Consider the following 21751-nt stretch of genomic DNA (forward strand, 5'->3'; position numbering starts at 1 on the left):
CAGCCTCCGAGTCTTCAATGGCTCCCAGCCTAATTCGCTTAACATCTGGGTAACGCTGTCTGTACGTCCGTAGCAGTTTTTGACGAAACGCGCAGCCTTCCTTTGAATTTTATTCAGTTCGCGGATTAAGTTTTTCTGCACGGGATCCCATACGCTCGCTGCATATTCAAGGTGCGGTCGGACGAGAGCGAAATAGCACCTTTCACATTCTCAACCGAAAATCTTCCCACAATACGCTTGACGAATCCTAATTTCTTCAGGGCTATGCCGCAAATATGCTTTATATGTGTACCCCACGTGAGGTTCGAGGTTATCGTAACTCCCAGGTATTTCACTTCGTCTGTTTCCTTTATGTTAATACCATCCACTGCATAAACATGGTTTGAGTTGGACGAATTTCGCAAGAAATGTAACGCCATGCATTTGCTCAGATTAAGTTTGAGTCCCCACTCTTGGCTCCACAAATGAACGTTGTTCAGGTCAGATGATAGAATTTCATAGTCAGAGTGATCACAAATTTCGCGATAGATGACAGCGTCGTCAGCAAATAAACGTATTTTACTGCTAATGCGGGAGCAGAGATCATAAATGTATATAATGAACAACAGGGGGCCGATTACGCTTCCTTGTGGAACACCTGATGTAACTTTTACAACCTCAGAGCTAATTCCGTCAAGAACTACCTTTTGTTTACGATCTCTGAGAAAGTCGCGTATCCAGTTTACAACTGTCTCGTTTAATCCGCATGAGTGTAATTTGTATAAAAGTTTGTTGTGAAGTACAGTGTCGAAAGCTTTCTTAAAATCTAGAAATAGTGCGTCAACTTGTCTTTTCGATTCACCAGATTTTAAAACGTCGTGAAGAAAGAGCGCGAGCTGTGTTTCGCATGATCTACCTTATCGGAATCCGTGCTGACAGTCATGGAGGAAGTTACGTCTGTCCAAGAAAGTCATGATATTGCTAAGGATGATATGCTCAACTATCTTGCCAATAATCGATGTTATTGAAATCGAACGGTAGTTGCCTGGGTCATGTCTGTTTCTCTTTTTGAATATGGGCGTAACGCTTGCAATTTTCCAGTCTAGCGGTAACTTCCCTTCGGAGAGTGACTAATTGAATATGATCTCTAAGTAAGGTGAGATCTTTGGAGCCAACTCCTTGAGGACACGCGCGGGTATTCCCTCCGGACCCGGAGATTTACTATTCTTAATGGATTGTAGTTGTTTAGTTATCCCATCACGTTGTATAGATATTTCTTCCATCGTTTCGTCAGTATGTGGGATGTCTAAATTGAATTGAGTATCGTCAGTAGTGTATACACTTTCGAAGTGGGAATTTAAAGAGTTAGCTTTGTCCATGTTTTCGGTGACAAGTTTACCATCTTTATCAAATAACGAATCTACGGTTGAATGTTTTCCCTGAAGCTCTCTCGCGTACGACCAAAATGATTTCGGATTCTCTTCAAGTAATTCTCCAAGTACTCTTTTCTTAAACTTTCGCATTGCAGTGCGCATTGATTTCTTGGTTATTGAGCGTTGTGCAGCGTAACTTTCTTTAGCTTCAAGTTCCTTCAATTTATTACGTGTCGTAATGAACTTTCTGTACAAGTTGTATAGTTTTCTCTGTTTCCTAAGTTCCCTTCTGTCGTCGTTGTTGTACCAGCGAGGTTCCTTATTATCACATTTCAGTTTTTTCGGAACATGTTCGTTTATTGCTTGGCGCAGAATTTCTAAGAAGTTTTTCCATGTTACGTCTGTGCTTTGGTCCTTTGATGTAACTACGAATTTTTTGTAGGAGTCATTAAGCATCTCGCCAAATTTTATGAAGTTGCATTTATCAAATAAATAAATATTGCGTTTCGGTTTTACGGCTGACACTACATCAATTTTTAACGTTGCAAAAATTACTCTGTGATCGCTTATACCGTCAATAATATCTTATTTCCTCTCGTAGGCTTGTCAACTACTTGGGCAAGAGATTGATTTGCAAGCATGCTGAGTAATACTTCGCTGATTTCTCTATTCCTTGAATTCGGTTTTAAAGTATAAGTATCCCAGTTTATGGATGGAAGATTAAAATCCCCCCCGATTACTATTACACTTTTACTGTCTCTCTGAGTAAATTCGGATATTTGATTTTCTAGAAGGTACATATTATCGACTTCGGAGTTCGGCGGTCTATAAAAGGAGCAAACGTGAATACTCCTTTTGTTTCGTTGTTTAATTGTACACCGTACGCTTTCTATTTCGTTGTCAATTATTTCGTGGGCGGCACTGTGTAAATGTGATTCAACTGCTATAAAAACTCCGCCACCTGTTCTATTGCGTCGATCGCATCTGTAAATTTTATACTGTGGAGGAAAAAACTTCGCTATCGCTTCTATCTTCCGTAAGCCAACTCTCTGTTCCCATGACCACGTCTGCGTTCTGAAAAATATGCTCGATGTCGGCGCGCTTGTTTTTTACGCTACGGCAATTATCTACAACAAGGTTAATGTCATATTTTGTAGTTAGAGTTTCGGTTGGTTCTTTTCCAAGCTTTTGTATACTCAGCGATTGAATTTTATTGGCAGTATTAATAATGTTTGACATCTTTTCTTTCTCTGGAGCACGCGTTTTGGGAATAATAACGCTATTTTCCGTCATGACCGATTCTAAGCTTACTTTCTTGTATCTGTCGCATTGCGGATTTCCTCGGAGGCTACGTTTAATTAAATCATTGATAGTCCCGCTAGATGACCTACCCTCTAGTCTAAAAAATACCTACAGTGCTCAAAAATCCTACGAGCGTTGTTACAGGGTTATTTTCACATTGCATATGTTCTTCTGTTCTTTATGTCCTTATCACTTCAAGGTCGGGGTCTTAATGGTCCCCGTTTGCTTCACGCATTAATGCTGGTAACGGCTGATGCTTTGATATGAAGTTGAATTGTGTACATTGGCGGGGATTGCTAGTAACTCTTTTGAAGAGACTGCGTTTATGGATAATTAATATAACATGCAGTGATAATAACACAACTTTTTGTTGTAGAATGGTAAGTTAGAAAATATAATCAGTGGAATTTCCATGGCCGGTTTAATGGATGTCTTATATTGAGTATATTTAAATTTTTACCAAGTATAGATAATAATCCACGTTAATTTTTGCACGTCTGTCGAGGTTGAAAATACGGTTCAGCTTCTATTAAATTGGTAGCCACATATTACACCTCGTTTTGAGAATCGGTCAGCGTAAATTTGGATTCTAGTTCTGAGGCGCTGTAGTAGCGGATTTGGTGTTTTAATGTGAATGGTTTTTTAGTTTAATTTGGAATATTTAAAGAATCTGTATGACTAGTCAAGGTTGGTCACGACCAGGGGTTGAGAAATATTTTCATTCGATCTGTGATATCCTGCTACCGGTGGTAAACTGTTTTATTTCAATTTTGGATTTGCATTTAAACTCTGTCGTCAGCCGTAAGAATGTGTGCACAGGAAGATGAAAAACGAGAAGTTTAGATATGAATGCTAATCTCGCTAGATATAAATTAATCAGGGCATAAGTTTTCTGAATTAGAAATGTATCGCCATGCGAGTTTGAGGACATTTTTGTTTTTGCATGGATTTCTTGACATAAAAAACAGTCTCTTCAAGTAATTTCCTTTTTTGCGCGTTCATTGGATATTAGCCAAAGAATCGGTGAATTGTATAGCTGTTAGTTCAACCCTAAATTCAAAATTTGAACGGTTGAGCTATATGAATACTTTTGAAGGTCAACGTAATTTTCCCCTGCGGCGTTAAGCGTGAATCTACCTGAGTAACCGGTTGTCCTAAGGGCAAATAACGGAAAAATAACTCCCCGGTCATAAAAATTGCACTCCCTAGTAATTCAAGGAGACATTTAAACGAGACAGCTCTAATAACCGGACTCATTGTAAGGTCCTTTAATGTAGAAATGTATGCTTTGCAATGAAGCCCTATATCAATTACTATGTTTATACTTTTTCGTGAACCGTAGTCGAAGGTTTTCTCATTATCGCCTAAATATGAGAGCATTATTGAAGTTGATCAATCCTGCAATGAAATTTTTCTCTATTTTCTTTGTGATTTAGTCCCGTTATTTTTTCACTTCGTCTAGCTGCTTCTGCAAGAAGTTTATGTTTTTGTCGCTTGGATTCCTTTCACCCCTTTTCGAGTCTTCTTCATGTATTTTTCATTCGGTCGTTGAGTTCACCAACTCAAAGTACAACCCGTGACTTTTTTTATTTATCTTTAATCTGTATAAATGACTGAGCACCGATTACCATTGCCTTTAACGCAACATTTTTTCAATTTTTACTGTTTTTTCAAGTCCTGCTCACTCCTTCCGCCTCGTGGGCTCATTCGTTGTCTATCTCATCGCCCTCAGCGGTGACCATTTCGAGGATTTCTCATCCACCGCCCCCCATTCGCCATCGCTTTCGTGAACATCTGCATGTGGAGTCAAGGCGACCAAGCCACCCTCGTGGCCATTTCAGATCGTAATTACTCTGATCGTTACCTGGTCATTGGTGAGCTAGCACGACTAGATAGTAGAACTCTCCTTCTCGAGCCCTACGTGAACTATTTTCTCCTAGCATCGATCTACTTTGAGTTATATTTCCACTTACTACTAGTTTGTTAAAAGTAAGATTTTTTTATCTACGCATACGAAATTGGTACATCGTAATATGAAAAGGCTCATTCATTTCCCTCAACACTTTCCCTAAGGTATATTATTGGAATTCGTTTTCCCGTGGAAAAATAAAAGAAACACTTGAGCAAAAGTTAGAAGTCAGTCTAATCACCTTAACTACGACTTGATTTGCTGTTACATTAACTGGCTAATGGCTCGTCTCCTAGCACCTCCCGCAATATGCGTATTGAGGCGGGGTAGTGTAAAGATGAAAAGGTAAAAGAATGACATTTTTCTAACATCATACGAAATTCTTCAATCTTCGATATTTTGCTCCGTTTTTGTTTGGATAAATATTTTTCTGCAACTGCTTCCTAAGTTATGTTTCACTGAAAAGGAAGAGGTTGAGCTGAGAGTCTTATCTTTTTTAATCATGAATATTTTAACATGCATTCCTTTGTTTAACGACATTAATTTAATGTTTGAATTAAAATTCTCTGCTTGCATGGGGGAGTATTCAAAGAAATTTTCCAGTATTTGCTATATTTTCGTAGAAATTCGGTTGTGAACACCCGATATTATGGAGTTCAGTTTTTAATAAATAAGGAGAGCGTGCATTGGAATTTGCACTAAAATTTTATCCTCCCTTTTTTACTCGTCACTAATTGGCTGATGAGGATTCAAAGGACATCTACCAGTGGCAAAAAAGCAAGTCCCACAAAGACGGACCAATGACTGTATGGGAAAAAATAGTTGAAAACGATTCGTCCTCAATGTAAGTACTTTCTGCTCTTCCGATTACCTATGAAAGAGAACGATAGGTACAGATGACTACTCTTTTCCGTTTTTATTTTAATAGAACTAAGGTGAATGAAAGGTATTTTATTGTAACAAAATTATTTTATGTACTTAAATGAAACGGATTGCTTTCACTTAAATTGTACGAAAAATTTTCATGGTGGATTACCAACACATTGCTACCAACTTGTCAATAGTAACTATGTGATTGCCTAATATGTGACACATTTGAGTTGATCGACATGTTGCTACAGTGACATATTCTTTAGCGCGTGTTAAAAAAGTTTGGGTTCCAAGTTGGTTGGTGTGGAATGGATATGTTTTTAGAAGGGATTGGATGCTTAGAAAGTGTAACGAGATAGAAATTTGCAAACGGTTTGCCGCCCTATCTTACTCGGTGCCGCTAAAGGCTTTACTGTGTTCCGAAACGAGCTTCGTTCGGGTCGCTTTCTCCTCCATTACATTCGCTCTTGAATTGAAGGGGTGAATGGAAAAACTCCCTCCTAATCCAATAACGCGCTTGGCTGTACATACTCCTTTGCAGGGACGGCTTTGGAGACTTTGGCTTCGTCGAGTATTCCAATCGACTTGAAAATATCATTTACTCTACGGGAAGATCATAGGCGTCGTCATGAAGTTCACTTTTTTATGTCGGTGACCCTGACTTACTCGCATGATCATTCATTCACGGATTTTTGTGTCTTATCTCATAATAGCATTAAGATGAGGACAAGTTTTGCTCTGTATTTCTTACTGATTTCTTCATAACTTTGGTCAATGGTCAAAAAATATCTATTTGTTGTTTACAGGGATTTTTGATTATTAATTAAAGAAGGTTAAGATAAGAGAAAAAAGAAAATCTATTAAAAGCTTTTAGGAAAATAGTTTATTGTAATCTATTCATCTATGTATTTTTCATTTTATAATGAAATTAAGACGCTTTTCCAAATTTTCTTGATATTGTTTACCACAAGAGTCAATTTTGTCCAAGGCTTGGCGGAATTTGGTTTGAATGATCTAAAAAAGGAACATATGCATAACACGTGAATGCGTTCACTAAACTGTAATTGCCTATTCATAGTGCCGCAATAGACGCTATTAAAATCAACTCATTTCACGAAATTGGTCTGGCAATTTATAGAAACAAATAGTGACTTAAAACTTTTGTTATTTTTTTGTTTCAATGATTGTTTTTAATAGAATAAATTGACATATTTTATCAATGATTGGCAATAGAATTTTAAGGCCTCTGTTTATTCTTAAATGCTTGTACTAAATGTTGCAGTACTGATTGTCTTTGGACCTTCGTTACCACGGAAAATGTAGAAGTATGAATCTATGCGGATCTACCTTATGATAAAGGTGTGACTGTCAAATTAGCGTCCTTCTCAGACCGACCAAATAGCAAATATGTAATACGATTTGAAAATATATTTAATTGCATCTCGTTATTAGCACCTATCCCTCGCGAGTACAATTATAGAGGATGAAACTATTGGTTTGACGTGCTCCGGTTGCTAATGTTCTGTTTGTTATATTTCGAAAAAAAGCCATTTTTTTGTGTGCTAAATTTTCTTTTCTTATCTCTATATCGACGTAATTGAAACTTTTTCCCTTAATTAATTTTCAATGTCTACCTGCATCCGAAAACAGTATATTTGAGCCTTGCCAATGAATGCCTATACCCAAAGTATAAAAATGTTTCCCTCTTGGGGCTCGAACCCTCGTTCTGCGGAAAAGGCTAGGAAATAAGTTGGCTGGATCCGAGGCCGCCAATGCTGAATGCATCGTCAAATATTCTCCAAAATGCTCGCTGTTTTGATATGGCACTTCGGAAGGCGTGGGAGAAACTCTCCTGGCATGGGGAGAAGCCTGCATATTTCATCGAGGAAATAATTGACCGTCAAACAAGAGGGTTTTGGAAAAGTTTTCATTTGTCGGGCGAATGTGGGGCAGTGGCTGGCTCCCTTTGGGTAGGTGACCGTGAAGTTAGTTGGGCGCTCCTCGAGACGCCTCGCTTTAAATTGCTGATCACGTGCGTTCACCGTCTTCTCATTTCTTGCGGGAGAGATATTGGAGCCCGGCCAAAGAGTGCGCTGTCAGAGCGCTCATAGGCGCCAGATTAGCTGCGAGTGCATTCGTGTCTTAAGCACGTGCGCGAACATTCGTCCTCAGAAATGAAATATCCTTTGACAGCGAGAACTGGTCCACTTCCTCGAGTGGTGTTAATCAGCAAGCCGGATTTTGTTTAGAAGACGTTTCCCTCCCCTTCAACTGGTCGTGTTTGCATTATCGTGGCGTATTGGTCGCATAATTCTTGCGCTATCTTATTGAAAGTTTTAGTGCTTATACCGTACATCCTGGCGTAGAGTAAGTATATTATTATGATTAAGAACTGCGTCGCATGGGGAGTGGGAACTGTGCTGGTCCAAAAATTTCCGAGGAATCTTGGGGAGGTAATTTCGGATGTACATGGGCCCAGGCGGGAATGTAAATTCCACCCTTCTATCGAAAAGATATTCGTCGTCTAGGAGGCGGAGTGACTGATTGTGTGGCTCTTGAGGTTTCATTTGAAAACCGTAAATTACTACGAGCATCTAAATGGCTTTCCCATCGACGTGGCGTTAGGATATCGTATTAAATTTACTTGGTTTTTGTCCAAAAAAATTTATTATAATCACAGAATGTGGATGAGGATAAAAATTGCGAGTACAAAGTATTTTTTGCAATGATGGTAGTGTGGTGTATATTGGTCTAACGGGAAGAAAATTTAAATACGAAAGCAAAGAGCACAGAAACTTTTATGTGGGCGGAGGAGGTAGTTATTAGTTCGTTGAAAATGTCTTTAATTTTAAATATTTTAGTGATTTTGATTTTGAAATTTTTCATTTTAATGAAATGGGTGATAAACTTAATTTTTTTAGAACAATTTCAAATGGTCAACTGGCCGCATGCTTTATATAATGACTATTTGTTCTAGACCCACTGACCTGTACTCGTGGCAGATGTATCCTAAGAGCATGAAAGGGACGTGATAATCAACTAAAAACCCGCATTCGTCATATTCGTTTCACCTTTTAACCGTATTAGGTGATTCTATGGAATTTTTATGGACTGAAATAAAGTTATTTTAATTATGAATACCGCACACTCCGACGAATATAAGCCTGAACTAATTACTTGAGTGTGATTTTTAGGTGGTTGTATTGATTGTATTTTATAAGGATGTTTTGTGGCTCATTTTCCTTCCGGCGCGTCTAATTTTCAATTATACGTGCCTAACTGTGACAATAAAATACAGTATTATAATTATATTAGTAAAGAAATCAGCTGCAAATCTGTGCGAGTCAGCGAATAACAGCGATTTATGTTCCTAGCCGCAGTAGACGTGAGCTTCGACACGCTAGCATCAGCGCAGAGTAGGCACATGGTAAATTGCGTCTCCCAATGCTTCATGGGTCAGAATCACAAAAATAAGAATTTGAGAATTTTTAAAACCTATTTTATACTTTGTAATCCTCCAAACTTTACCTGTGTGTGGACCAGGGATGTGATCCGGTACGAAACTTTACGTTTAGTGCCCGGTCCGAAAAGGCACGAAACGATTTCGTGCCTTTTCGGACCGGGCACTAAACGATCCGATTCATTTCGGACCAGGCTGGCACGAAACTTTTCACTTTTAAAATTTTAGGATCCCATACACTTTATTTTCCGCCTCGTATAGTTTCGTGCCGGGTGGCACGAAATTATCCGAAAAAGTGGTTAAAGTGCCAGACCGCGTGTATGTGCCGCGCGGGGTTTAAGAAAGGGACCGATGCGGACACAAAAGACCAGCTTAGTGGATGTCCTTCTAGCCCAGGCCCATCCTCGAACTGAACGACCCTTTTCTATCCCCTCTGCGCGGTCATGCACTGCTATTTGCGTTGTATGTTCCAAAAATATATTCGTAGCTTACCTTATATTTCTGAAGTTAGAAATGAATTCTTCATTTTTCGCTCATCACATGGAAATTTCAATCGGAGTTCTAGCGTTAATTTCAACGGAGTTCATTTCAGTTGCAAATCATCCGATATGGAATAGAAATATTCTAAATCCGTCAATATGATCGTTAGAACTTCGCTTAAAATTTCTTCACGCTCAGAAAAACCCAGGGAATTCATCTTACATTAAATAATCGATGGGAACAGCAAATACATGATTCTATAAAACACGACTATTTCAGTCAATTGACCATGGACTAGCACTGTGAAGCAGTCTTTTAATCCTTCGAGGGTCTGGGACTGGGGCAGAGGAGAAGGATCGGCGCGGCGTCCCGCTGAGTTGCGTCCCTGTCTTAGGGCAGTTGCGAAGCTTTGCTTTCCTTCGACGCGAGAGTGCTCGTTACAGAGGAGTACAAAAGATTTTCAAGGAACTCATAATGCCGGAACCTCCATGGGGCTCCGGCGCGAAAGTGTTAACAAATAATCCCAAATTTTAATTTGTTCTGAAAACATTATTATAATAAATATCAATATAATTTAATCTTATTTTATAATATACATGCTATATTTCAACCATGGATGTCTACTACCGTGTGAGACGATTCAGTCCATTAATTTTTTTTTATTTAAAGAAAATAAAAAATGCTTTTTACGCAGATAGAATCCATTAACGTTAATTTTTTCCCGTTAATTTACCCGATTTCCAAGCTAATTTTCTATGAGCGCTCACTATGTCACTAAGGCACTGTAATATCAGGATTAATTTTTCATTATGAAAACTGTTAATTAGTGCTCTGTCAAACAGTTAGAAGAACTTTCATAAAAGGTGTCAACAATAATGACATCACGCTTTTTGATAGTTCACGATCCGCTTTCGTACGACACAACAGCATCCCAGTTTAAGTTTTCGTCACCTCATAATATTTAACTGGGAAAGCAAAAGAATAACTTTTTGCATAGTAATTTTTTGATGTAACTATTATGAAAGATGACATCAAGAACGGGATACTTTCTTCAAGAAAGGGTGAAAGAGAAGAGTTATTTTTCGTCATCAATTTGTTGGCAACTTGTCTACAACAATAAAACTGTTTGCAATTTCCACAGTATTTATTTACCATACAATGCATTTCAACTCCGAGAACAACTCTCGGAAATTTACTGTACAAAAATACAGACATATTCCCACCTTCTCCGATGGGGTGTTTACTAAGTGAAATGCTCAAATTTATGATCTACTTAGGACAGGTAAGAAGAAAGGTCGCCACCTGAATAAAATAATTAGAGTAGGTATAACAGCTGCTGGCAATCACAAAATGATTCATTTCTCCCTGCAAAATACCTGATAAACTCGTAGCATACATGTGAATTTGCAAAGGAGTGCAGTGCAAAGTCACATGGATGCTGAAATACTATTCAGAGTTTGCATTAGAGGTAATTCATTTGGAGAGAAAGAAAAAAAAGATTGGACGTTCTAGAGGAATATTGCATTGTACAGTCTCATGAAATTAATTTATTAAATGGTCAACTTTTTGAAAACCATCCACGTCTTCTCAGCATTCCATTCTCAAATAAAGATACTACGTCCCCAGACCGTTACCTTCCGTAAAATTGTCCAATTTCAATTCTCATACTTGGTTTATTTTTCGCCTTCTCCTATCTGTAGCCACTCACTTCTCGCGTTGGAAACCCCAACCCCCTTCCACCTTATTTTATCCTTCCCTTGCGCTTCTCGTCTCTCCTTTAACCCCTTGGATATTCCGTCTCATTATCCCCAGACGCCACAGAACCCTGACCACTTCAATTACCTCTTTAACTATGTCTTCACCCGATGCCCAAACCTTCTCAAACAATGCAAAATGCAAAAAAATGCCAAAAATGCCAAACCTTCTAAAACAACTCCTTGAACCTTTCTTTATGAGTGGACAACCCCAGCATATGCCGTATAATCCCTCAATAGAGTCCCGAAAACGGACGTTCTCCCGCCCCTTCCCTTTTTCTCCCGCGGGGAATTCCCCAGATTGCCACCTCATTTGAGTGGCCAATGACCTTTCCATCTCTTTCCCTCCATTCCGTCTTTCCTAAAATTTTTATAGGCAAATGTTCTTCCTCTCCAGCCCCTCTCCGCCTTTGAGTGAGTGAGATGTAAGATCCGAAACTATATTGCACTATATGGCACGAAACTATGGTGCCTTTTCGGATCGGCACTTTTTTCCGTAAAGTGCCATTTCGGGCTTGAGGAGGTTTCGTGCCATCGCATTTCGTGCAATTTCGGTTTAGTGCCTCTTCGGTTTCGTGCCTTTTCGGTTTAGTGCCTTAAAGTGGCAGCGGTCCGAAACTATTGAAATTTCGTGCTTTAAAGTGCTTTTTCGTATCGGATCACATCCCTGCTTCTAACCTCAAGGACAAAATAGATTTTACAACCAGCCGACCAGCCCGCAGCTAGTTGGTATTTGCCCGTCCACCCTATGCGGTAGTCGCGAAAAGGGTCTTTTTATGACCCCACGTTGCTCGTGTGCGGTCCCTTTTACCTTTTTCGGAAATACCGTTTCTAGAAAGAAATGCATATATGAATATAGTTTTGAATATACAGTGACAGAGGTTAGTTTTGCTGTGGTGATTTTGGATGCACTCGGATACACGCGCTTTGGATATTGAGAACTCCGGGGAATCTCATCGGTTTTCTGCTTTAACTGCATTGGCGGTGTCAATCACTCATTCACCAGGAATCTATCATCCAAACTGGTAAGAGATTTTCATTTGTAGTTATTTATATTTGCCTCGTGCTATAAGCAATGTCCCTTTTTTATTACCATTAACGCCTCTAGAATTGACCCTTTCTTTAATTTTCATGTATGTTACTTGTTATTGGTAACTCGTTCGCCTGAAATGGAACCAGTGTTGAATTGAACAACAAATTTAAAGCAATTATAAAAATGTCTGGTCTCGAGGTAACTCGTCTACTCCTTCATAAAAAAGTTGTCAAATCCGGATGTAAATCCTTTGCGGAGAGAAATGAATTTTTAATGTAATATCTGACGAAAAAATAATTCTTCGGGTAAGTATATGCGATTAATAAGAGACCTGAGTTGTTGCATTATCTCAATAGACTCATTTTGATCCCATTATAATCTGGTGGACGCCCGGAAAAAAAATTGACAAAGTTAGCGAAAGAACTGAGAGGAGGAAGACTGTAAGTCTTAGATCTTCTCACTCGGCGGCAACTCTATCATTCGCAGCATTCAAATTCTACTCATTCAAATTTTTATAAGGATTTGAACGATACAATATGTGTATTGCACAGATTTCTGATGAACAGCAGTATTTGTGAAAGTAAAATAATTACAAATAAGTAGTTTGATTCGGTGTTCTTGGTCTGCGAATTCTCGGACGCGACCACCACCCCTTAATTTCCCATCTCCCTTCAGTTTCCTTCGCGTATTTAAGAAAAGTCTTTCTTCATCATTCGTCTTTTCTCTTGGTAGTTAACTAACTGGGTTAAACACAGTTCTTTGGAATCAGCAGGACACCATCTTGCAGTTTGAGAGGCGACTCAATAACGTCCCATGAAAATTCAGAATTTTGACGCAATGCCCCTGGCACACATCCCCACCCCATCCGCCCTCCCTCTTCGATTTCCCCCCCCCCCCGCAATCTCAGCTCTCTCTCTCTCTCTCTCTCTCTCCCTCAACGAATAATCTCCACTTGGTCCCGCCCCCTCCCCCTTATCCCTAAACCCCCCCCACTATCCTGAAGCGCCTTGGAAGTCGCCTGTCGTGAGGCTCTCCCTTAATGTCTCCCCCGTGTCTGGAGCAATTTCGTCTAATCTCTTCTCTGCTCCCTATTATTATTACTCGATCCCTTTTTTTCCGCCATTAGTCGCCATTTCTGCTTCCCTTGCTCTCGTGCGACATTTAAAACCCTTCCGTAACCCCTCTCCTCATCCTCCCGTCTCCAATCTTCGATCTGCTCTTCCCCGTTCGAGGTCGAGCTTTGGTTCCTTCTCTCTATTTTGGGCTTAATTAAGTTGATGAATGATCTGCTGGCAGAAGGAACCCGCTCATTGTCCAATTAAAATAACCCTTAAGCAAGGCTTCAATAATAACTCCGTTCTCAGGATGAGGACAATTCCTGATTTTTGACGTTACTTTATTTTTTTCATCCACAAATTAGTTGCGAGGGAATGGAGACGTCTGTTATATTTATATTTAACTACTCCATCACGGAACTTCGATCCATTAAATATTGTTATTAGTATTAGGGAAAGCCTCTTTTCATATTTATCACCATGAAAAATCCATTTAACTGGTATTTTATTGCAATCAATAGGAAATGAATGTATGCAGATCTTTTGCCCTAACTTTACGAAAACAATTATTTTTATTAATTATACATTATTATATAGAAACGGTTGAATAGCATATGGAAAACTTTGAATGTGACTATCACCTTTAAAACATTTTTTGACCACCATCTGGAGATGTAGTGGAAAGTCGCGTAATAACACGTTAGTAATTTAACAGGTCTTAAAAAATAAGACAATTTTTGGACTGGTGACTTAATTAAAGTCAATTCAACCAACTCAGTCGTAATTTTATCATCTGACAAAATTACGTAGTTACTCCTTATCCATATCTAGTGCAGATGCGCAAGAAAACTTTATTTGTAGGCTTTTTACATCGATGTGGAGATGATTTTAACGTGCTGGGTGATATCCTTAGCATGGATTGAGTCTAGTATGACGACTTTTATCACGTCATTCAACATGATCGCTAATGATTATACCTCAGGAATACCTCTAATTAAGGTTTTTATGTGTCGAAATACACAAACATCTCCTAACAGCTTTAATATCCATGATAATACGCTGTTGAATCATTGTCTTTGATGCACCGGCTTACGGATAACATTGCAATGTAAAGCAGAAAGAAACAGAAAAATGAACGTAAACAAAATTAAAACGTTATCGCCATCACAAATAATAAAAACAAAATCATTTCTACCAACCTATCTTTTATGTAAGGCCTGTTTAAAAATCTTTAAAGTGATGAAATGGTTGTGAATTGGATGTGAAGGCTGGGCCAGACCAACCTACGCTGACGAGGAATTTACATCTACAGTTTAATGTACCACCATAGGAAATTACCGTAGCCGTAAACGCTTTGTGCATAAAAAGTATTAACTTGGTTTATGTAATTAAATTTTGGTTTGAATAGGAATGTTTATATTTATAGCAGAGAATATTGAATGATTAAGTTAGAGAAATAAATTTTCCATTCCAAATTTTGTAGTAAATATCCTTTAAGGTACACCAGAGTATCCTCACCCACCATTGTTATTTTTAAGGCATCATGAATTACCATATCCTTAGCTACCTTCCTAAAAGCGGGCTCGTAAATAGATGAAAATACAGTATTGGTACAGTATAATTGTGAAATACGCAAGTTCTTAAAAAGGCTACCATGTCTGTCGCCTAGGTCCTCCTCGCATGTCCAGGTTCATTTTATTAGAGCTGACGTTGGACTTGTCTCATCAAGATTAAGCCAGAGTTGCTGATCTGACGGTTTGTCCCTGTGATGGCATCTCCTGCCTCTTGGCTCACAATGGCCGCAGGAGCAGGTGAAAGGGCTTCCCACGAAAGGATGAGATGAGCCGCCGCCCGTGGACGGTGGAAATCGTAGGGAGGAGGGGTAGACGTGTGTGCGGGATATTGGGGAAGTTCTTTTCTCTGGAAATGGAGCAAGTCGGGGAGTGGTTAGCCGTGAAGTTGGACGCAGATGAGAAAGTGATTGAGAGGAGAAACGTGGAGCTTGTTAGAAAGGTGACAGTGGAAGTACGCTTCTGGGCTTGGGTGCGGAGGTGGGGGGTGGAAGGGGAAATGGAAGGGGGTTGGTCGCGCCGCCTGAATACACCCCTGCAGAGGCTATCTGTTATTGTCTTCATCCAAACAGAAAAACAGACTATACCGCCGATTTTTGATAAAATATTTGAAAAAGGTGAACCTGTGCTTCTGTCTAACGAATATTTTGTACATGGCTTACAATTGTATCAATTAAATGTTAAACTTGATCAATATTAGGGTTTTTTGAACAGATATCTTGGCATCTCATGAACCGATTAGGTTTTTTTGTTCGACAAATTCAATCTATTACCCTTTATATACCATAAGACCTTTCCCTTGGGCTACAACCTTGTCGCGGTGGAAAGGCTTGCGCGTTCCTATGACCCCTAGAGCTGCACTGGCGGGATTAATTCTAAATTATTCCCGGTAGGGCCACCCATGCCAGATAGGTCGAAGGGTAGGAGCCAGACGAAAGGTAGTCCACGTGATGGTGTCACGTAAAAAACACTGTTGGAATGGAAGTGGGAAACGCTACCAACTATCTCTTCCCTGAACACATGGAGTACAACCAAATGAGCCTCGGAATCTCATCGCCCGGGACCCGTCCGCAAAGGGCGGGTGTCGGGCACGGCAGCGAGGTCGGCAAGGTCCTCGGGGTCGTCAACATGCGAAATCCTTGCAGAGACTTATCATCATCACCATAAGCAGCAGCAGCAATGAAGAAAGAAGAAATGAAGACCAAGAAGATGGAGAAGAAGAAGTCGGCTGTAAATGTAGGGACGTGGAATGTGAGGACTATGATGAGGGCGGGGAAATTAGAAAATATCAAAAGAGAAATGGATAAAGGGAGGATAGACATCTTAGGATTATGCGAGGTGAGGTGGAGGGATGGGGGGGACTATTGGAGTGATGGGTATAGGGTTATATATAGTGGAGGGGAAGAAAGCCAGCGAGGGGTAGCATTAGTATTAAACGGGAAGATGGGTAAGCGTGTGGTAGGTATGGACCAGGTAAGCGATAGGATTCTGGTGGTAGAAATTGAGGCGCGGCCCGCCAACCTTGTGGTGGTCCAAGTTTACATGCCCACTAGCAATCATAGGGAGGAAGAAGTAGATGAGGTGTATGAACAGCTCGAGGAAATAATTAGAGACACACCGGGTAAGAAAAATCTGGTAGTGATGGGGGACTGGAACGCGTCAGTCGGGGAAGGTAGGGATGGAAACGAAATAGGAGAATTTGGATTAGGAATTCGAAACGACAGGGGCGAGAAAGTAGCAGAATTTTGCAAGAGAAACAAGTTATTCATCACAAACACGTGGTTCAAACATCATAAAGGGCGAAGGTACACATGGAAAAGTCCAGGGGATGTGGGGAGATATCAAATAGACTACATTATGGTAAGACAGAGGTTTAGGAATAGTGTGAAAAACTCGCGCAGCTTCCCAGCAGCAGATGCGGATTCATACCACAATTTAGTACTTATGAAATGCAATTTAAGATTCAAAAGGCTCATGAAAGGCAGGAGGGTGAGGAAATGGAATGTAGAAGCACTGAAGGGAAGTATGAGGAGAGAATATCAGGAACTAGTGGACACTAGTATACGGGAGATTGAAAGTACCAAGACGGTAGAGGAAAGATGGGATAATATAAAAACGGGAATAGTCAAAGCGGCGGAGAAGTCAATTGGTTACGTTGACAGTAGAAGGATAAAGAAGCCGTGGATAACGGAGGCAATGGTTAATGAAATGGAGGAGAGGAGGAAGTGGAAGAACGTGGACACAGAACAGGGCAAAAGAATGTATAGGGAATTGAATAATCGATTACGACGTGAAACTAAGAGGGCAAGGGAGGCTTGGTGGAAAAGACAGTGTGAGGAAATGAAAAAGTTCCAGAAGGATGGAGAAGTAGGCGCGTTGTACGCCAAAGTTAAGTCGCTATCGGGCGGTAAAAGAGGACAAGCCATGTCTAAAATTAAGGCTAATGATGGAAGGATGCTAACTGAGCGAGAAGAGGTACAGAGTAGATGGAAGGAATACGTGGAGGACCTGTATGACGGAATAAACAGACCAGAGAGACTGACTCTAGAGGAGGATAATCTTGGGCCGGAGATATTAGATTCGGAAATAGAGAGAGCACTTCGTGATATGAAGGCTAGGAAAGCAGTAGGCGTGGACAATATCCCGTGTGAGCTTCTGAAGAATCTAGGGAGGGAAGGCAAGAAAAGGTTTTCGAACTAGTGCGCATCTATGAGGAGGGATATTGGCCGGAAGATTTCGTGAAGACTGTTTTAATTCCGCTTCCGAAAAAGAAGAAAGCTGTGGAATGCGGAGATTATAGGACTATCAGCTTAATATCGCATGCGGCGAAAGTGGTGCTGAGGATATTGAACAGACGAATGGAGGCGAGGGCAAACGAATATTTGGGCGAAGATCAGTTTGGTTTCAGAAAAGGGAAGTCAACTTGTAATGCAATAGCAATAATGAGGTCCCTCGTCGAGAGGAACGTAGAATATGACCAGGACGTATATGCGTGTTTCGTGGTTTTTGAGAAAGCGTTTGATAGGGTGAACTGGGTAAAGTTGATGGATATTCTGAAGAGAATAGGTGTAGATTGGAGGGATAGACGACTGATTCGTAATCTGTATATGGCCCAGACTGCACAGGTGAGGGTAGCGGACGGAGAATCTGGGTGGGCAAGCATTGGCCGAGGTGTGAGGCAAGGCTGTCCTCTATCGCCGCTGCTCTTTAACGTGTACGCTGAGGAGATGGTAAGGGAAGCGTGGGATGAGTTAGAAGCTGGAATAAAAGTGGGAGGAATGATGTTCAAATCAGTGAGATTCGCGGATGATCAGGCGCTGATTAGCCAGTCAGCGAGGGGGCTTCAGGCTCTAGTGGATGCGTTATACGAGCGCTGCGTGGAGTATGGGATGAGGATTAATCACAAGAAAACTAAGGTTATGCGGTTTTGTAAAGCATCACGAGCGAGGAATGTGAGACTCAAGATAAAGGTGGGTGATGAAAAACTTGAGCAGGTTGAACAATTCAAGTATTTAGGCAGTAAGTTAGAGGAAAACGGATACAGTAGTAAGGACATCAGGAAGAGAATTGCATTAGCGAAGGAGGCGTTCATGAACAGGAAGGAGCTTCTAAGAGGATCGTTATGTAAGAGTTTAAAGAAAAGGTTAGTGAAGAGTTTGATCTGGAGTGTAGCTCTCTACGGTGCGGAAACGTGGACACTGAGGAAGGAAGACGAGAGAAGATTGGAGGCATTCGAGATGTGGGTATGGAGAAGAATGGAGAGGGTGAAATGGACGGAGAGGAAAAGGAATGACGAAGTGCTGGATATGGTTGGCGAGGAGAGACAGCTTTTAGAAGAGATACGGAGGAGACAGAAGATATGGATGGAGTTAGTGCTTAGCGGTGAGGGGATGTTGAAAATGGTGTTAGAGGGTAGAATGTTAGGGAAACGAGGGAGGGGAAGGAAAAGAATATGGTTTCTAGATAGATTGAAAGAGAGTAGGCCTTACTGTGAGTTAAAGAAGGCAGTGCTGGAAGGAAAGGGAGGCTCCCATATCACTTCTTGCGTACTCCATGGAAACCTACCTTAATCGGTAGAATACTATAATAATAATACCATAAGAAAGTACCATCATGTACTCAGTTACTGACGAAAAGCTACAAATTCAATAATCATGAGGCCATGCACGGCATTTTTCGTTCTACGCTCGATAAGAATCTTGACTAGCCTTTATCTCCCGTGTCTTTCCCCTCCACTCCCCAGTCCACCTTATTCTCTCGCCTCCCAAGACAGAGCGCCCGAAGGCTGGGAGGTGGGGGAAAACCTCTCTCCCCAGGTATCAAGTATCGTCTGCGCCCACTGAACGTCAGCCTTTCACCAGCCTTCGCAAACATTATTAGCTTTGTATTTTGTTTCTCAAGCCAAGGGGGCCGTGTGCAACAGTCGGCGGAATCACTGGAACACTTTTTCAGAGGCGGGTCGCTTTTAGTTTTTCGGTGAGAGCTATCGAGGAACAGTGTTCGTGCCCGTGATCTCCAGCGTGTGGGAAGGACGGTAATATGGAGGAATGTAAGAAGCATTACAGAAAAACAAGATATCGTAGAGGATACGTGAAAAAGAAAAGAGTCTACAATGTGCAGAATCTTACTCGGAGGAAAACATCGAAGCAAGGTACGTATCCAGTGTTATGTGTTCTTCTGATATGTACATTGCGTACGATGAAATGTCAAATCTCAACACGGATTCTAAGCGCGCTGTTTAAACGATTTAATCGGCGAGGCACATATATTTTATATTTTTAAATTTGTTACAGAAGAGCTTGAAAAGGAGTTTCAAGCATCGAAAGCAGACTCAACGGGCAAAAAAAATACCGAAAAAGAAAGGTAAGGTGAATAAATTTTCTACTTTCTCGTGCCTTGTTTGTGCCATCGTCACAAATGTATATTTCATCTTCGTAACTCATATTTTCCAGCATTTTGTTAAAAACTCACTATATTTAATAATTCACGCTAGGGATGCATATGCTGAGCCCGGATGCAATCATTTGCAGGAGAAATTCAATCAAGATGTGGCGGAAACCCCTTCGAATGATGAAGCCACAGGCGAGAAGGACGAAACTCAAAGTCCTGCAAGGTAGATGGCATTTATATTTTGCAAAGCATTTTCTTACTTATTTAAGCGAAGTTTTAGTTCTTTGTTCTCTCTCTTTCTATACTGAAAACTTGGTTGTTCATTCCACGTGATCATTACATTGCTTTTGAATGCAATTTTTCCACTGGATTCCAACTTCCGCTTCTTGATTTTGTAAAGGATTGCTCGGACTTGGTCGAACATCTTGTTTGCAACACATTTGAAATATATTACTTAGACGTTTCCATTTCTATTATTTTCCATTAAACTCATAATATTTAATTATTCACTCCAGGGATGCAAATGCTGAGCCCGGATGCAGCCATTGGCCGGAGAAATCCACAAAAAATGAGGCGGAAACCCCTTCAAATGATGAAGTCACGGGCGAGAAGGACGAAACCCGAAGTCCAGCAAGGTAGATGCAGGGATGTGATCCGGTACGAAACTTTACGTTTAGTGCCCGGTCCGAAAAGGCACGAAACGATTTCGTGCCTTTTCGGACCGGGCACTAAACGATCCGATTCATTTCGGACCAGGCTGGCACGAAACTTTTCACTTTTAAAATTTTAGGATCCCATACACTTTATTTTCCGCCTCGTATAGTTTCGTGCCGGGTGGCACGAAATTATCCGAAAAAGTGGTTAAAGTGCCAGACCGCGTGTATGTGCCGCGCGGGGTTTAAGAAAGGGACCGATGCGGACACAAAAGACCAGCTTAGTGGATGTCCTTCTAGCCCAGGCCCATCCTCGAACTGAACGACCCTTTTCTATCCCCTCTGCGCGGTCATGCACTGCTATTTGCGTTGTATGTTCCAAAAATATATTCGTAGCTTACCTTATATTTCTGAAGTTAGAAATGAATTCTTCATTTTTCGCTCATCACATGGAAATTTCAATCGGAGTTCTAGCGTTAATTTCAACGGAGTTCATTTCAGTTGCAAATCATCCGATATGGAATAGAAATATTCTAAATCCGTCAATATGATCGTTAGAACTTCGCTTAAAATTTCTTCACGCTCAGAAAAACCCAGGGAATTCATCTTACATTAAATAATCGATGGGAACAGCAAATACATGATTCTATAAAACACGACTATTTCAGTCAATTGACCATGGACTAGCACTGTGAAGCAGTCTTTTAATCCTTCGAGGGTCTGGGACTGGGGCAGAGGAGAAGGATCGGCGCGGCGTCCCGCTGAGTTGCGTCCCTGTCTTAGGGCAGTTGCGAAGCTTTGCTTTCCTTCGACGCGAGAGTGCTCGTTACAGAGGAGTACAAAAGATTTTCAAGGAACTCATAATGCCGGAACCTCCATGGGGCTCCGGCGCGAAAGTGTTAACAAATAATCCCAAATTTTAATTTGTTCTGAAAACATTATTATAATAAATATCAATATAATTTAATCTTATTTTATAATATACATGCTATATTTCAACCATGGATGTCTACTACCGTGTGAGACGATTCAGTCCATTAATTTTTTTTTATTTAAAGAAAATAAAAAATGCTTTTTACGCAGATAGAATCCATTAACGTTAATTTTTTCCCGTTAATTTACCCGATTTCCAAGCTAATTTTCTATGAGCGCTCACTATGTCACTAAGGCACTGTAATATCAGGATTAATTTTTCATTATGAAAACTGTTAATTAGTGCTCTGTCAAACAGTTAGAAGAACTTTCATAAAAGGTGTCAACAATAATGACATCACGCTTTTTGATAGTTCACGATCCGCTTTCGTACGACACAACAGCATCCCAGTTTAAGTTTTCGTCACCTCATAATATTTAACTGGGAAAGCAAAAGAATAACTTTTTGCATAGTAATTTTTTGATGTAACTATTATGAAAGATGACATC

The 21751-nt window shown here is 40.4% G+C and overlaps 1 protein-coding gene across 1 annotated transcript; it reads left to right on the forward strand.

Annotated features, from left to right (window-relative positions):
* The first annotated feature begins 18819 nt into the window (after window positions 1–18819).
* LOC124171291 lies at window positions 18820–20315 on the forward strand. Its single transcript, XM_046550437.1, has 4 exons — window positions 18820–19437; window positions 19580–19649; window positions 19780–19899; window positions 20192–20315. The coding sequence occupies exons 1-4, from the start codon at window positions 19326–19328 to the stop codon at window positions 20313–20315; spliced, it is 426 nt and encodes a 141-aa protein (XP_046406393.1). The 5' UTR covers window positions 18820–19325.
* The last annotated feature ends 1436 nt before the right edge of the window (window positions 20316–21751 follow it).

Source organism: Ischnura elegans, chromosome X, assembly GCF_921293095.1.
Source record: "Ischnura elegans chromosome X, ioIscEleg1.1, whole genome shotgun sequence".
NCBI lineage: Eukaryota > Metazoa > Arthropoda > Insecta > Odonata > Coenagrionidae > Ischnura > Ischnura elegans.

Excerpts from the sequence above, each read along its gene's own strand:
- LOC124171291 (XM_046550437.1), top strand. The coding sequence starts at position 19,326 with ATGGAGGAATGTAAGAAGCATTACAGAAAAACAAGATATCGTAGAGGA. Across the intron at positions 19,438-19,579 it reads GAGGAAAACATCGAAGCAAG|AAGAGCTTGAAAAGGAGTTT; the intron begins GTACGTATCCAG and ends AATTTGTTACAG. Across the intron at positions 19,650-19,779 it reads AAAAATACCGAAAAAGAAAG|GGATGCATATGCTGAGCCCG; the intron begins GTAAGGTGAATA and ends AATTCACGCTAG.